This window comes from Xiphophorus couchianus, chromosome 14, assembly GCF_001444195.1.
Source record: "Xiphophorus couchianus chromosome 14, X_couchianus-1.0, whole genome shotgun sequence".
NCBI lineage: Eukaryota > Metazoa > Chordata > Actinopteri > Cyprinodontiformes > Poeciliidae > Xiphophorus > Xiphophorus couchianus.
This window is the reverse complement of record NC_040241.1, coordinates 22,388,604-22,405,164: the sequence shown is the minus strand read 5'-3', so window position 1 is coordinate 22,405,164 and position 16,561 is coordinate 22,388,604. Positions and strand designations below refer to the sequence as shown.

General features: G+C 38.6%; 3 protein-coding genes across 4 annotated transcripts in view; 2 read left to right on the top strand and 1 right to left on the bottom strand.

Annotated features, from left to right (window-relative positions):
* Positions 1-16,561, top strand: part of LOC114156967 (myelin-oligodendrocyte glycoprotein-like) — a 1,059,483-nt gene that overhangs the window by 613,498 nt on the left and 429,424 nt on the right. The gene's annotated exons all lie outside the window — the stretch shown is intronic.
* On the top strand, positions 617-4,963 carry LOC114156909 (tripartite motif-containing protein 16-like). Its single transcript, XM_028037521.1, has one exon. The coding sequence runs from the start codon at positions 1,006-1,008 to the stop codon at positions 2,674-2,676; it is 1,671 nt and encodes a 556-aa protein (XP_027893322.1). The 5' UTR covers positions 617-1,005; the 3' UTR covers positions 2,677-4,963.
* Positions 4,752-16,561, bottom strand: part of LOC114156876 (SH3 domain-containing protein 19-like) — a 29,048-nt gene continuing 17,238 nt past the window's right edge. The window contains exons 7-17 of the mRNA XM_028037466.1: positions 15,406-16,515; positions 12,049-12,114; positions 9,820-10,054; positions 9,107-9,338; positions 8,824-9,033; positions 7,342-7,400; positions 7,017-7,261; positions 6,125-6,153; positions 5,799-5,973; positions 5,478-5,572; positions 4,752-5,390 (exon numbers count right to left, since the gene is read on the bottom strand). Coding sequence (XP_027893267.1) covers positions 5,283-5,390; positions 5,478-5,572; positions 5,799-5,973; positions 6,125-6,153; positions 7,017-7,261; positions 7,342-7,400; positions 8,824-9,033; positions 9,107-9,338; positions 9,820-10,054; positions 12,049-12,114; positions 15,406-16,515 — 2,564 coding nt within the window. The 3' untranslated portion in view covers positions 4,752-5,282. The remainder of the gene's footprint in view (positions 5,391-5,477; positions 5,573-5,798; positions 5,974-6,124; positions 6,154-7,016; positions 7,262-7,341; positions 7,401-8,823; positions 9,034-9,106; positions 9,339-9,819; positions 10,055-12,048; positions 12,115-15,405; positions 16,516-16,561) is intronic.

Below are 16,561 nucleotides of genomic sequence, written 5' to 3'. Positions count from 1 at the left end.
AGACAGAAGTCACAAGTAGGGACCCCTCCTGTTTAATATCTATATACTCCCATTAGCTCAGCTTATAACGAGAGACAAGTTTTGTTACCATAACTACGGAGAAAATACACAGCTCAACATTAACATGTCACCAGGTGACTCTGAACCCATCCAAGCATTTACGGTGAATGAAACAAAACTAATCAAATCATATTTGGACCTAAAGAAGAAAACATGAAGAATAAGATTCAGTTATTACAACAATCAGGGTGAAATATAGGAATAGCGATGGACTTATACCTGAACCTTGAAGGACACATAAAGACAGTTACAAGGACGGCTTTCTATCACCTGAAGAACATTTTTAGGATTAAAGGACTAAGGTCTCAGTTATCACTGAATGATTTACCACTAAATTACTTTAAAGACAAGTTGTCATATTTAGCTTTCAGTTCTTCTTCAGGTCTTCTGAGTCAAGTCTGCTCTGCATCCCCAAAATAAGAACTAAACATGGAGAAAAAGCATTCAGTTTCTATGCTCCAGAAACTGCAAAAATGTTGAAACACAAAGTTCCTTTAAATCAAGGCTAAAAACCTATTTGTTTAAGTGGACAAGTAATAAGTAAATTCTTATTACTTCTCTTTATTCTGCCATTGTTTTTGACTGAAGGCAGAATTGCTTCAGTCATATAAAAATAAACTTGACAAGACATGCAAATAATAAAGACATTCAAAAAAGTTCTTCTGATCTGAAGATTATAGACAAACATGACATCAAAGTTGTTAAAAAACAAAAAGAAACCATGGAAAGTCCCTCCCTGTTTTCACAACAGTTCAGTTCTGACATTTCCTGGTTCCTCCTCTCGCACTAGTCTTGACAGGTCGAGTTTAGCGAAAAACTCTGCTTTGAAGAATGCGATTAGCAAAGTCTTACTGCGGAAGATAAAAGAGGAAGAAAACTGACTTTTTATAGGAAACTTTTACAAGAGAAAGTAACAGACAGCAACAGTAGTTGTTTAGAGATGAAATGGCACAACCAGGAAGTCTTGTGGATTCAATGAAATTCTTTTGTTCGATCTGTCGGGATCTACTGAAGGATCCGGTGACTATTCCCTGTGGACACAGTTACTGTATGAACTGTATTAAAGACTGCTGGGATGGAGAAGATCAGAGAAGAATCCACAGCTGCCCTCAGTGCAGGAAAGAGTTCATACCAAGACCTGAACTGGTGAAAAACATCATGCTAGCAGAGTTGGTGGAGGATCTGAGGAAGACTGGACTCCAAACTGCACCAGCTGATCACTGCTATGCTGGACCTGAAGATGTGGCCTGTGATGTTTGTACTGGTAGGAAGATGAAAGCTGTCAAGTCCTGTCTGGTCTGTATGGCTTCCTACTGTAAGAATCATCTTCAACCTCACTATGAATCTCCCAATTTTAAAAAGCATAATCTGGTTGAAGCGTCTACTAAACTCCAGCAGAACATCTGTTCTCATCATGATGAGGTGATGAAGATCTTCTGTCGTACTGATCAGCAGTGTATCTGTTATCTCTGCACTATGGATGAACATAAAGGACATGACACAGTCCCAGCTGCAACAGAAAGAGCTGAGAAACAGAAGGAGCTTCAGGAGAGACAACAACAAATCCATCAGAGAATCCAGGACCAAGAGAAAGATGTGAAGCTGCTTCAACAGAAGGTGGAGGCCATCAATGTCTCTGCTGATAAAGCAGTGGAGGACAGTGAGAAGATCTTCACTGAGCTGATCCGTCTCCTCCAGAAAAGAAGGTCTGATGTGAAGCAGCAGATCAGATCCCAGCAGGAAACTGAAGTGAGTCGAGTCAAAGATGTTCAGGAGAAGCTGGAGCAGGAGATCACTGAGCTGAAGAGGAAAGACGCTGAGCTGGAGCAGCTCTCACACACAGAGGATCACATCCAGTTTCTCCTCAACTACCCCTCACTGCCAGCACTCAGTGAGTCTACACGCTCCAGACATAAAATTCAACCCCGGAAAAACTTTAAGGATGTGACAGCAGCTGTGTCAGAGCTCAGAGACAAACTCTTGGACATCCTGAGACAGAAAAGGACAAAAACCTCTCTGACAGCCATCAAAGTGGGCGTTCTACAGTTAGAACCAGAACCTAAAACCAGACATGATTTCTTGAAATACTCACAAGAAATCACTCTGGATTCAAATACAGCATACATAGATCTGTTATTGTCTGAGGGTAACAGAAAAACTACATTGATGAAACAACAACAGTCTTATCCTTATCATCCAGAGAGATTCACTTATTATGATCAGGTTCTGAGTAGAGAGAGTCTGACTGGACGTTGTTACTGGGAGGTGGAGTGGAGAGGGGAAGGAGTTCGTCTAGCAGTTGCATACAGAAGCATCAGACGTGGAGGAGGGTCAGATGAATCCGCATTTGGACGAAACGATAAATCTTGGGCTTTACGTTGTGACAAAAATAGTTATCAATTTTGGCACAATAACATTAAAACTCCAGTATCAGGTCCAGTTTCCTCCAGAATAGGAGTGTACCTGGATCACAGAGCAGGTATTCTGTCTTTCTACAGCGTCTCTGATTCAATGACTCTCCTCCACAGAGTCCAGACCAGATTCACTCAGCCTCTGTATGCTGGGGTTTGGCTTTTTAACTATGGAACCACAGCTGAGTTCATTAAAGCCAAATAGAACAAATCCAGGGACAGAGGGTTAGTTTGGGATCACCTGTGATTTGACACCATCGTATGTCTGTGATTTGCAGACATACTGATGTTTGTATGTCTGCAAACATCTGTAGAACTTTTTAATTAATTTTAGAAAAAGTAGTGTAATAAATAAGTCAGATAAACATTTTATTCTGTATTTGCTTTTGTGTGTGTACTGATAATGATTTAAATGTGTGAAGTTAACCTCAGAGCTCCCACTGAAACTTTCGTCACTGTTCAACTCGACTGATAGGATTCAACAAACCAGATGGTCTTAGATGTTCAGAGATGATTGAGCCTTTATCATGGATATAATGTACAAATTCAAATAAAATTTTAAAAATCATTGTTTTCATAGCTCACAGTTCTATTCAATGGTATTTAATTCAGGTTAATCTGGGAACATTAAAGTATATTCATAGCATGTTTGTGTTTCATGTAATCATTTTACAATTTCGAATTTTTATTATTTTCCATGATCACTGATTTTGTTACTGTTATTTTATCTCTGTAAAGTGCTACATTAATAAAATACACTTGTGCAATAATCAGCAGAAATTATTCATTTAAGTTACATGACTGATTTCTTAAAACTCAATTTTAGATCTGAAGTGAGAATGTCCTTTTACTATGCAAGAACGTAGAAAAGTCTTCAACAACTTCTAATATCTGTTGTTGAAAAGCTGAATTGCACTATTGACCAACAGTTGCTTCTTTCAGATCCCCACTAAAGTCTTTAGTTCTCAATATAGTAACTAAACAGGCCTGCAGATAAGCAAACAGTCAAAGTAGTAAGGCGTTTTTTTTTCAAAGTTAAACAAAAATCTGATTATAGTACATAGACACTATTGACATTAATGTAGTTTCTTCAAACTAAACCACTGGGAGAATGAGCAAATGTCTTATGCATTTTTGTTTTGCACTTTATAACAGAAAAAATATGCTGGTAATTTTCTTTTTTGGTTAATTTCTATGTTCAACAATAATACCTTTGTTGTTTGTTACCATTATTTGTCATGTTATGAACCATCCTTTGTAATGTAATTTTTTTATTGCGAAGAATTGGTACATTTTGTACTGTAGGCTGGTAAAGATTTTTCCTAGATATGAAAAGTTGTGATTTGAGCTATTAGGAAACATGGAGAATTTAATATCATTAGTTTGTTTCTAGATATTATTTCAGGTATAAGTACAGGAGAAGTACACTTAGTGATTTTGAGAACAAGACGTCTTGAAAGTTGGCTGGGGCTTTATGTTTTAAAGACACACAGCCTTTATTAATTTGTTTACTCTACTTGCATCCCACAATGCAATGCAAACCTGAATACAGGAAGATATTTGGCTCAAGCTGTGTCGGATTGAGGTCAGATTATGTCTGTGCTATAAACGAACCATCTCTGGTTCTGGCCCGTATGTTTTGGCCCGTATCCTAGTGTGACTGTTGTATTTACATCTAAACGAATGAACCTCACCAAGTGGGGGAAACTGATTAAACACACCAGGTGGGAAAACACCCAAAGAGATTCTCAATTGCTAAAAATAAAACACTTTGACTTAAAACTTATGTGAAATAATTTAGTGAACTGATCAGACAAAATTGGATAAAAAAAGATGTGTCCTGTTAAATCTGATGTTAAAACGTATTTCAGAAAGGGAACAAAGTGACAATGAAACACGGTGGTGGCAGTATGATGATCTGTGCTGCTTTAGGATCTGGATAGTTGCTATAAATGATGGAACATTATTTACAGCATAATTTTCATTTTTAGAAAATCATGAAAAAGAAAAACTTTACCAGACTAAATAAGCATAGCAGTGTATGAGAGGTGATTTTAACCTTGATAAATGCTTTTAGTCATAAAAATATCATTTAAATAGTAGAAATATATGGCTGTGGAGCACATAGAAAATGTCTGAAATCCTTTTTATAACTTTAAACACTACAGGAGCCAGAAAAAACCTCCTACCTGCAGATACTTACCATTAGAGAACTATTCTCTGAACAGTTCATTTAGCTCCATTCATGTATCATTTAAACCAGCAAATGGTTGCATCGGGAAAAGGAAACGAATGGCTTTATTTTGCACAATCAATTAACAGTTCAGTTAAAGTGAATTAATTGCAAATTTTGTATTTACTGACATAATTGCAAAAAGAGAATAAAGAGAAAAGGAATGATGAGAAGGATCTTTGAAGCAGTGATCAAATCCCATGATGGCGTTAAAATTGAAGGTCGATCCAGTACTGCTACTGGTCAGGAAAAACAGTGACAAAAAAAAGAGAAATTGTCAAGTCCAGAGGAAACAAAGTAATAAAACTATCAACAGTCCATCAATGTGTAATCGTTAATCTCAGATGTCTAAATCTCTCGAAACATACAGACTCCCTCCATCTCCAGCTAAGTAACAGTATAAACTATCCAGGCTCATTCAGGTCCTTTAATATCCACCTGGCAATAAAAGATAAAATAAAATAGAAATACTGGAATGGATTTATTCATGTTTTTATCCAAAAATGCTGGATGAAAAAACAACACAGAAAACATCCCTGTGGTGTCGTCAAAAGTTCAAAAATCTGTTAAACTCCTCATCAGAGGAATGAAATGTAGTTTTTAGGCACAATCCCACGTTTTCCGCCTACAACTCCCAGAATCCACTGCTCATCAACCGGCTCCACCTGTGTTAGGATGTCACCGACCTGCAGAAGACGAAACAAAATAAAACTTTCAAAATGATTTCAGCAGAGGATTTAATCCAAGGAAAACAGTAATTTCAAATCGCACACCTTCAGTGTGAGCTCATCCTCGCTCTCTGCTGTGAAATCAAACACAGCTTTAGCCGTTCCTTTAGCTGCAGACTGCTGGCCTGTGATTGGCTGAGCTGATGAGAAAAAAATAAAATAGATAAAAAACAGAAGTCGCCTTTTTAAAAAGTTAACAAAAACAAAGTTTTCTCAATGAAATATCAGATTAACACCTTAAAGTTTCACAAATTGAGCTTAAAATGTATCAGTAAACTCATCTTATTCTTTTATTTTTATTTTTCTCCCTTGTCTAAAGCTCTTATAATTGCTTAAACAGCTTTATAAATGAGTGTATTCTCATACCCTGACTGGGTTGTGTGAAAGCAGCAGGAAAAAGTCCCTCCCTCCCATCCAGTCGTCCTCTCCTCCACTCTGCATCGACATGCTCCGTCACTTGAATCAGCGCCCCCTTCTGGAAGGACAAGTCATCTGCAGTCTGACCCGGGAAGTCGAACAGAGCCATCACCCACTCGTCTGTCTGTTTACACAAACAACTCAGTTTTAGAGCGTTTATAATTTCATAAACTGACTAAAATCAGTGCTGCTTTTAAGGAGAAAATTTATAAGACTTTATTATGAATAATATAGTTTTAATGATGTACATAGAAAGTATAGCTAAACACACTCACCTTTAATTCTGATGGTTGTTTTAGTGTTGCTGAGGAAAAATATGCAAATAAAATTAAAAAAGGTTGCTTTTAAAGACAAAGCAGTATTAAAATCTTTAAAAAATGAAAGCAGAGAGAAAATAACATGAAGCTTAGAACAAATCATATTTATTCAATTAGACGCTTATATAACCTGTTCAAAAACTTGAAGTTAGATTAGCAGACAGTGAATATAAATAGTAACAATTCTCTGTTATTGTGCCAAAAGAATTATATTTAATAACTTTTACAGTTTCTACACTCTGAGGCTTTAGTTACATCAAGAATGTTGTAGTTTTCTATATTAACATGTTTCTGTCTGGTGCTGCGTTATTCAGATACTGACCTTAGAAGAAAACACGAAGTCCAAATTGATGATTGCTAGCTGTTCTCTCTCTCTCTGCTACTTATCTAATCCTGACTGCTCAATCACAAAAGTACACAAGAATTACAAGAGCTTATTTATCCTGTTTCTACTTACAATCTGAAATGTTTTTATTTCCTTCTAGTCATAGAATTTAAAATATGATTTTTGTGTAGTGATATTTTGTTGCCAGTTTTGATCACATACCAAAACACATTTCCTTTCTCTTACAACTGAAAAAAAGCAGACAGAGAAAAAACTACTGAAAAACTTTCTAGTGCCGTCATGGTTGTCTTGTCTTCTTTAATTAGGATTAAGGCCCATCTCTTAAGACTATCCTAACAATTGAGGTATCTTAAGGGAACATTTTGACAAAAATCGGCATTAAAATCTTGCTGTGTGAGCTACGACTTATGAACTTTACTCAGGTGAGTGTAAACATTCATTCCAGTGATTAAAGTGTTTAACATTGACGTAAAACTAAAAGAGTAAAAGCTTTCTTTGTCTCACCAGAGCTTTCCGTTTCTCCGGTCTCTGCTGCCTCCTGTTTAGAAGTTTCTCCCGGCGTCGGCTCTGGAAGGGGCTCCACCACCTCCATGAAGTTGAGTGGGAATATTCCCGTTCGGCCGTGGATCTGGCCCCGGCCCCACTCCTCGCCAACCAGCTCCAGGAGGCCGATGACGTCGCCCTGAGAGAAGGTGAGCTCGTCGTCATCCTCTCCCTCGTAGTCAAACAGAGCGACGCATCGCGGGCCGCTGCAGAGACAGACAGCACGTCTGGTTTTTACTGCTTTCAGCTTCGATTTCTCATTTTGTGACCGTCGTTTCTCTCTGACCTGACAGCAGGAGGGTCTGGCTGCTCTTTGAGCTCAGCAGGCTGGACAGGCAGAATGGACTGAAGAAAAACAAAGAAAAAACATTTAAAACACGACACAGCACCGACTGAACATTCTCATTAAATCCAGTTAGTTCTGCTTATTACGCTTTAGTTTCCATGTCAATGTCAACTTAATTATATAGCACATTAAAACAACAGATGTTGACAAAAGTATGGCACAATTCACCAATAAGAACAAGAAAAATACATTTAAAAGTAACGTTTAAAAAGTTTATTATTATAAAAGAAACTTAAACTCTGTTTGAATCAAACAGCAAAGAATAAAAATGGGTTTAAAATGTAAATATCATGTAAATATGATGGACTCCTTGGTGGTTTGGTTAAAAAACTTCTGATTTAAATTGCCTGTATTACATGGTTTTCCATCTATCATTTATTTTTTAAATGTAGTGGAATGTTTTCTAGAATCTGCTTTTCTTCATATTAAGAAAGCAGCAAAACTCTTTTGTCTCCACATGTGTTTGGTCTCATTTGTTGTCTGTGTGAATATCTAAATAAAACCCCGGCAAGTATCAGTGAGCAGAAAAGACACAAATATTTTAGACTATCCAAAGGTGGGTAGAATACCCGAAAACTCAAGTAAGAGTATCACTACATCATCAGTGTTCTTTACCTAAGAACAAGTAAAAAGAAGCCATGGAAGAAATTACTCAAGTAAGAGCAAAACGTCTGAGTACTGAGTAACTGATCAAATTATAATTTAATATTTAAAAATTACATAAATATAAAGTTAAGTGGAAGTTTTGGTATTTCAAAATGGCTATAATTTATACAAGTACCAAAAAATAAAATCAGGCAAAAGAAAATTTTTCCAAATCAGTTTCTTTAAAGTTTCATAAGTTTTTTATTTAACAAAAACTGCAGGTGTGTGTCTGTGTCTGGTGAATTTTTGGTTAAAACATGTTTTGTTTTTCATCCAATGGGTAGAAAATCCAGAAATTTTACTCAAGTAAGAGTAGAAATACTTTATAATAAAATTACTCAAATGAAAGTAAAAAGTACAGCATAGTACAAATGCTTCTAAAAGTTTTTTTTTCTTCAAAAAAGTTAGTCTGCCACCTAGTGGTGTAACTTATACAACGTTGGTTCTTTAAGGAGTGAATGATGATTTTACTGGGGATACATTTCTTTATATTTAAACTCATCCTCTTGAGTTGATGTTGTAAAAATATGAACACTGATTCTCAGGTGGCTTTTTGTTAAAATATAAAAAATAAAAACCAATATATGTAAATGGACGACCCTAGATCTCTTTCTGCTTCAAGTCAACGTGTCAATCTGTTATTTTTCAGCTCAAAAGCTGTGCTGGGTTTTCACCATCCAACAGTTGAAACTGTCTAAAAACTTTAAATATTTAGTCATTAAGATTCCAGGAATTACACTTTTTAAAAGGAATAAATAAAATCCGTCTGGTCGGTACCTGGAAGTCTGACTGGTTGAGGTCTTCTATGGCCGTTTTTGACTCGCCGTCCTGATGTTGGACCGTCTCTGGCTGGGTGTCCAGGTCCAGGAGACACTGAGACGGGCTGATGTTGGCTGTAACGCTGCTCTGATCCGTCCCTTCACCTGCCTGCTGCGAATCAGCAGGAGCAGGTTTTGGATTGTCCAGAACAATCAGGACTTCCTCTTTCTGGAAAACAAATTTAAATTACTACAACACTCTGTGTTTTATTATGATTTGATGTGTGTTTGTGTGAGAGTACCACGTAGCTGTTGTACAGAGGGTGTCCAGGTTTGGGACGAGGCGGCAGAGGCGGTCCTTTCTTCGACACCCTCTGAGTCTGCATCTGATTGGCTGATGAAAACTGCTCAGCAGGTACAGCTTTGGCAGCAGCGATCTGATTGGTTGAGGAGTTTATTGCAGGGGGAGGCGGTCTGCTGGGTGCGGATTTGATTGGTGGAGGACGTAGAGGGAGGAGCTTAACACTTGGTGGACTTGGAAGAGAAAAGGAAAAAGACAAAATATGAATGAAACAGTTTGAACTTATGATTATGCATCTTCACTCCTCTAGGACAAAAAGATTATTTTAAAAAATATTATACAAACACAGTTTATACAGTTAATATGACACAGATACTACAATGCATTGTTTAACAGGGCAGGAAAACCAGTTTGTAGTTTGGATTCAACAGAGAGCAAACAAGATTAAATATGTTCTCTGCAGATGGAGTGAAGCAGCCACACAGTGCTGCAGCTGATGATTATTTTACTTATTGATTAATCTTAATTCTGAGGATTAATCAATGTTTTTTATACAGTGTTATTAATACATTAAGAGAAGAAAAAGGACATTTTAGTGCCTGAAATAGAAACTTTCTACATAAATAACCTTAACAAAATGTCATCTCCATCCACAAAAACAGAATGAGGCTTTTAATCAAAGTGCTTAGGCCCAATTATTCAGTCTTTCCTTACCGCTGAGGGAGAGTCGGCCCAGAAGACGCTGGGTTAGCAGGGATGCTAGCTTCAGTTTTGGCCTGGGGAACGGAGGCTTTCCTCATGGCGGGGGCCGGAGCCGGAGTCGGGGGTTTGGGCGGTCCTGGAGGCTTGGTGGGTGCAGCAGGACCGACTGCTGCAGGTTTCAGAGGGACTGGGTTTGGATCTGGACAAGCCGGTGGTACTGCAGTTGGTTTGGGGGCCAGACTAGGAGCTGGAGGAGGAAAACAGGTGATTAATTATTCATCATATAAATACTAACCTAAGATGAATAAATCTGGTAAATAAAAAACATAGATCTGTAGCTACTTCCATTACAGTTAGTGTGGTGATTGTAACGTTTTGAGTTTTTTAATTTCTGTGTTGCTACAATAATCTCTGATAGGACATTAGCGCCCTCTATTGGCCTTAGATTCTCATGCAACTGTTGCATGCAGTTTATACAGATCCATCAACAATTCAGAATATTATTTACTGTGTCACTAGGTGAAACTCTTTATATAGATTATTTAAACAGATTGCTGTTTTTCAGCCTTTATTTCTACTCAATTATAATGGTTTTCTGCTAATAACTAATGAAAACCTAACATTTAACCAATAAAAAAACAGTTCAAGTTCAGCATGAGAAATAATCAAAAATAGGTTCTGAAGTTGACAGGAACTAAAACTAAAGACCAGATTATTAGTTGCTAGTTGTGTGTTGCTGGACGCCATTTTGCTTTAATTCTTTGTGGCACAGCTTCATAGAAAATTCCTGGGATTTGTCTCTGTGACAGGATGACATAGTTTCTGCAGATTTGTTGGCTGAACTTTCCTGATGTGACTCTTTAGTCATCCTGCTAAATCCCAAAGGTGTTCTATTATTGGTTTGAGATCTTGAGACTGTGGAGGTCATCGGAGCACAGTGACCTCTCAGTTTCAAAACACTTTGTTTTGAAACAACAAAGTTTTTAAAACTTTGTTGTTTGAGTACACTCAGAAGAGTGCACTCCTCTGCTGATAGTGCACTGTCAGAAGAGGAGTGCCCTGCGGTCATTAAGGGAAGAAAATGGTCAGCAACAACGCTGAAAAGCTTTGTTGTTTAAAAGGTGAGTGTTGGAGCCTATTAAGTATTTAATAATTAGCTAAATGATAAATGTTATTATTAATCCAAAATGATGCTAATGATTACAGAAGAAAAGACAGCAGCTTTGGTTGCTCTGATTGTTTGCTGTGAAAAAGTGAAACGGTTTTTCTATCACTAAATTAAATTTTGTATGAAGAAAAACTGGAGAAAATTTATGTTATTATTATAAGTTAAAGGATCTATTTGAAACCAGCGAGTTCTCCTCTCTCGTTTTCTGAAACTTTGACACGTTTACAAAAAATGGTTTTGTTTATATTAGATGCAAGATGTGAATGTGTTGTTTTCAGCAGATGGCCTTGTCTGAATCTGTATACTCTAGTCAACAATGAATCGCTTGCTAAGCTAGTTGATGATTATTTTTTAAATTCAATTAATCATGATTAATCACAATTAGTTATGATTAATCACGATTAATAATTTCAGCCCTATTAATAAAGGGTTATTTGAGCCAAATGTTGACTTTCTGTCATCAAATCAGAGCACACTGAAGGCAACTTTTATGTTTAGCTTGACTTTGTTGAATGTCAAACCAAACATAAAAGTTGCCTCTGATTTGATGATAGAAAGGCAACATTTGGCTCAAATCACTACTTATTAATAGAATGTCATGTTTTCCAGGATGAAAATATGGAGATTGGACGCATAAGAAGTACTGATTTGGTTTTATTTCTACCACGGGGTATCAACAAAAAGCCCCCAAACTTCTGCATCTATTGGTTGACTGGTAACTTAAAGAGGCAATAAAACTGCTGAAGACTCAGCCAGCAACACACACCAAGACGTCTACACACTTCAAGCACACAACAACAGTGGGAGCTTGTTTCTTCTCACACAATCATCCCATTTTCCTCCCACAAAGTTTGTATTGCATCACACAGGCCTCCCTCTTTGAGCCGGACCCAAGCACATAGTCACATACAAACACTTAGCACATAAAACCTCTCCACATGTTTGCATGTTTCTGCCACAAAACAAATGAGCTGCATTTGTGTCTCTAAGCTCTCAAACGCCCCATTGTGCCTCAGCTACATCCAGATCAGAGTCTTAGAAACTCGGACACACAGCAGGGCCTGTAGTCTTACCGCTGGCTCTGCGAGGGGAAGTTGGTGCTGCCGGTTTGACGGTGGAACGGATACTTCCTCCTTTCACTGAAAAAGGAAATAAACACAACATGGAAAATCATTCAAAGTGTAACTAATCTCCAAAACAACTGTTGTTTTTGTTGTTATATATTAGCTGTTCACTAGGTTCTATAGAACCCTAAACAGGGTTTAGGAAGGTTCCATAGAACCAAATACAACCCCATAGAACCCTATAAAAAGTATCTTTTAGTTATCTCTTTGTAAAATAGGGAAATAAAACCATTAAATAACCTAAATATTACATAATATTTAGATTATTTATGTAACCTAAATAAATATCAACATATTTAAAATGTTTATAAGATAAATTAACTTTAAATGTGTAATTTTAAGTTAAAATCAAACATTTTGCGAATTTTTCATTTTCCAAATAAAAACCACAGAAATCAGAGCTAGCTTTCACCGTTACAACAGTTTGCCAGAAAACCTTTAGGTACAGAAATTTATAATCAATAACTTATTTTATTTTATTTTATTAATATTATTATTTTAAATATAATAAAGTGACTTTGCATTTGTCTCCTGTGGATAATATTAATTAAGCAGCATCAAGTTCAAACAGCAGCTGGGAGGGAAGAAACACCGTCACAAAAAGAAATCAGTGACTCCATATTCAACAATGCCTCTTCACCTGCCTCTGTTTGGTCTCCATGGCAACCAGCTGCTGTACTGCTTGATAGGGGGCAGCGGCAGTTTGTACTACTTTCCTCACTGCTCTGTCCTAACTCAGATATCAACCACAGCATCAGGAAGTAAGGATTCACCAGACGAACGTCTCTGCAGACCACACACATCCTGGACACAAACTGCTTAAACTTTTACCTTTAAGTTAGTGCTACAGAGCGCCATTTGTGGAAGAAAATAAATAGTTTGTTGCCACAGAGATGGTTTCTTCCCCCAGGTTGTCTCTTTGATGAACAACTTAAAGCAAGCCAACTTTCTGTTGCGCAACATTTTTAAAAAATGACATCTAAAACAAAACAAAGATGACTCCCAGCAATCCATAAAGACTGCTAACTGGAAATATTAACATTTCTTATTCAGCTATAGTGACGAGAGAGAAAGAGAAATAGGCCGAACCAGCATTTATCAGCAACAATAAGGTACACAGCTCGCCGTAGACTGTCTCCAACCACACCACTCTGTGCAACCTCACTAGTAAAGTTTGGTTAAACTTTATTGTCCTTGAAGGGCAAGTTGCTGCACATTCAGCAGGCCCACACAAAAAAAACTAACAACCTCATTAACAATCTTTAAGCATACACAAGACAAAGTCTGCTTCCAGACTGTGTCTGTCTATTGGTTCTACAGAGCCTCATTCTATCATCTTGACAGTTCAAACTTGACCCGTAGTGTCGTAGCTTTCGTCAGTGATGTGACACTATAGAGGTCAATAAGATTGTCAAGAGGAATGCCAGAGATTTTACTGCATTCTTTAATAATGTCCTGCAAACTGTTTATAATTCCTGACTGTTGAGTTTGCCAAAACAAGCCCGCCATTATCACCCATAGATAAATAAAGGTTCTCCTTGTCTGGACTAAAACCAGGAGAAACAAAAACAACATTGTAGAGCATGAAGTCGGCAATAAAATTAGTTTCCCTTGAATTAGGAAGACAGAAGACATTTATACATTTAGCCATTCTTTTTTTTTTACCCCTCAAGGGGGTCTTTTTTGTGGGCTGTAGTGTCCCTTACATGACAGTGGGCTGACAGGAAACAGGGAAGGACAGGGGGGAAGACATGCGTCAAATGTCATCGGGTCCGGGAGTCGAACCCGTGACGGCTTATTCGAGGACTCAAGGCCTCCAAATATGGGTCGCGCTACGCCCTACGCCACCACGGCACGCCCCACATTTAGCCATTCTAATATAGAATATGGATAAATATTTTTACTTTATGGTTTTAGTTCAGGTTTATCTTGCTGTTCAATAAATGGTCCATACAGGATTTCACTACTGAACAGCAGAAGTGCAATAACTGCAGAAACGTTAAAGAAACATAAGTAAAGCAGAGTAGATTATTATGCAAATACCAGCAGGGATATAAACACATATTGTCTTTGTTGGGAGCTGTAATAGTTATTGAGTCTGTGAGGAAGGATATACGATGACGCCTCTATGTGAACCTAGGACTCAGCAATCTGTCACTGCGGTATGATGGTAAATGTGGCTTTTTGATACTAGCCACATCAATCGAGGACTAAAACTTGACATCAAGTAACGCTGAGGCAGCAGTGTAGAAAAAGCAAGAAATGTGATGCTAATATGTTAGCATCAATGATACTGGTCATTTTAATATCAATAATTTTGTTTATTTGGTGATTGTTGTAAAGATTTGTAATAGAGGAGCTTTATTATTTAGTTTTATTTGCTCTGCTGACCTTTGATTAAATATCCAGTTTAGAAAGAATACCACAACTTGGGAGACTGATGCTAATTTTATGATTTTAGTCTCTTTTTTAAACACCATTATTGTCTAAAGTTAAGGAAATACATTTTTTAACCACTGTGCACATCAGCACTGTAGCAACTTCAGAGTAAACAGTGGTGATGAAAACGATCTCATATGAAGCTCATCTGCATGTCATTGTGGAGTTGAGTCAATAACTTAACTTCCTTATCAGCAGCAGTTGCTAATTCAGGCTATCTGGCAGCGTAAACAGGAAGAAGGACACTTCCTTCTAGCAAATATTTGGAAAGTAACCAGAGACAATTTAGCAGATATCTGCTAACAGACATGAAGAGTTTCACAACCACATCAAATTAACCAGGTAAGTTTATAGAGCTCTTCCACAATGGCTGCTGGGCAAAAGGAAGGTCAATACACAAACCTGAAGGGTTAGCTGAAAATATTAGCAGCATTGCAGAATCACTGGAATAAGAAAAATGTAATGACCCTCCTGACATGGAGACTAAACAGAAGTTTCAGTGAGAAAAACACAGATTTTCCACTGAGTATCAAAGAAGCCAAGTATCATCATCGAAACACCTGACTGAGATCCTAATGACTGAGAAACAAATTATTAAAACTGTGTAGTTGTTGATAAAACTAGAAGATATTCTGCTTTATTTTTCAAGTTTGATTGTATTTTTAAATGAATGAAGTGTTGAGAAAGCAGAAGAAAATACTAATCTTTGAAAATTGTCAGGTAAAAATAAAAACAAACTTTAAAAAAGGCTTAGAAAAAATTAAATAAAGACCATGCAACTAACTTTAATAAAAATTGTAATTGAGTCCCAACACTCAGCTGGTTAAAAGTTGTTCAGAATGGAGATGTAACCCGACTAAAACTCACCAGTTTGGGTCACAGTGTTCTGCGTAGCTTCACCTCCACTCCGCGGCGGCGCGCCCAGGCTAGCTCTGGGGGCGACCGGAGGCCTCTTTGGAGGTCCTGGGTTTGGGGGGAAGGAGTCGCTGCTGATGGAGGACGTGAGTTTGGGTGGAGGCGGCCTGGGCGCCGGGATTGGGGCGCTTGATGGTAGCGGTTCTGTAACAGTCTGTGGTTTTGGAGTTATGGCGGGCTTTTCAGGGGTTTGGGAAGGTTTGATGTCTGACACTGGATCAGATTTTGATGCTTCTGCAGAAGACGGAGCTTCAGGGTTTGACTCTGCCATTTCTACGCTGCCTGATTCCACAGCAACGCCTTCGTCTTCCCAGAATACCTTGCTGGAGGGCTTGGGGGAAGGTGAAAAGCTTTTGGGCTTTGGAGCGATGACAGGTGGGGTCGATTTGGCCGGTTGCCCCTGGAGACGAGGCCGAGGTCGAGGCTCTGGTCTTTTTGTGACAGTGAAACCCTCAACATTCCCAGTATTGAAGTCTCCGCAGCTCTCATCAGCGACCTGCTGCTCGAACGCTTGTATCCTCGCTCTCAGAGTCGCCATGTCCTCTTCCTCCGCTCCGTCCTCGCTCTCCGATTGGCTGCGCTCGCTGTCGTCGCTGCAGTGATCAGGGAAGCCCCAGTCGTCGGAGCTGAACGCCTCCAGCAGCTCCTGCAGGTACTTCCCGTTGCTCCCCTCTGGGTTGGTGGAGTCGCCGGCTGCACGCGCCGCTAACGTAGCCAAACCGTCCTCACGCAGCTTAACCAAAGTCTGAACTTTAACCTCGTCGCTAACTGGCTGGCGAGCTAGCCTAGTGCGTGGGCGTGGCCTGGGGCGCTCCAAGGGCACATCTGGGGATGGGTCAGGCAATGCTGATGCTGAAGGCAACTGCTGGTCACTGAGAAAGTCGGAGCATTGCGTGTGTGTGGAGATGTGTGTTTGAGGCTCAGGATGTGCGTCGGTAGCTACGCTGTTCGCCTCAGAAGAGCTAACAGTTGATTGGCTGGAGGTGATGACATCAGGAGCATTCGGAGGTCTGGAAGTGCAGGAGGGAGGAGGTGGCCGGGGGGGCCTCGCTGATTTTCTATCTGAGAACAGAAAACACTCCTTTTAATAATAAATATTCAAATCTAG

What these genes read in the sequence shown, in the direction of transcription:
- LOC114156909 (XM_028037521.1), top strand. Translation starts at nt 1,006, where the DNA reads ATGGCACAACCAGGAAGTCTTGTGGATTCAATGAAATTCTTTTGTTCG.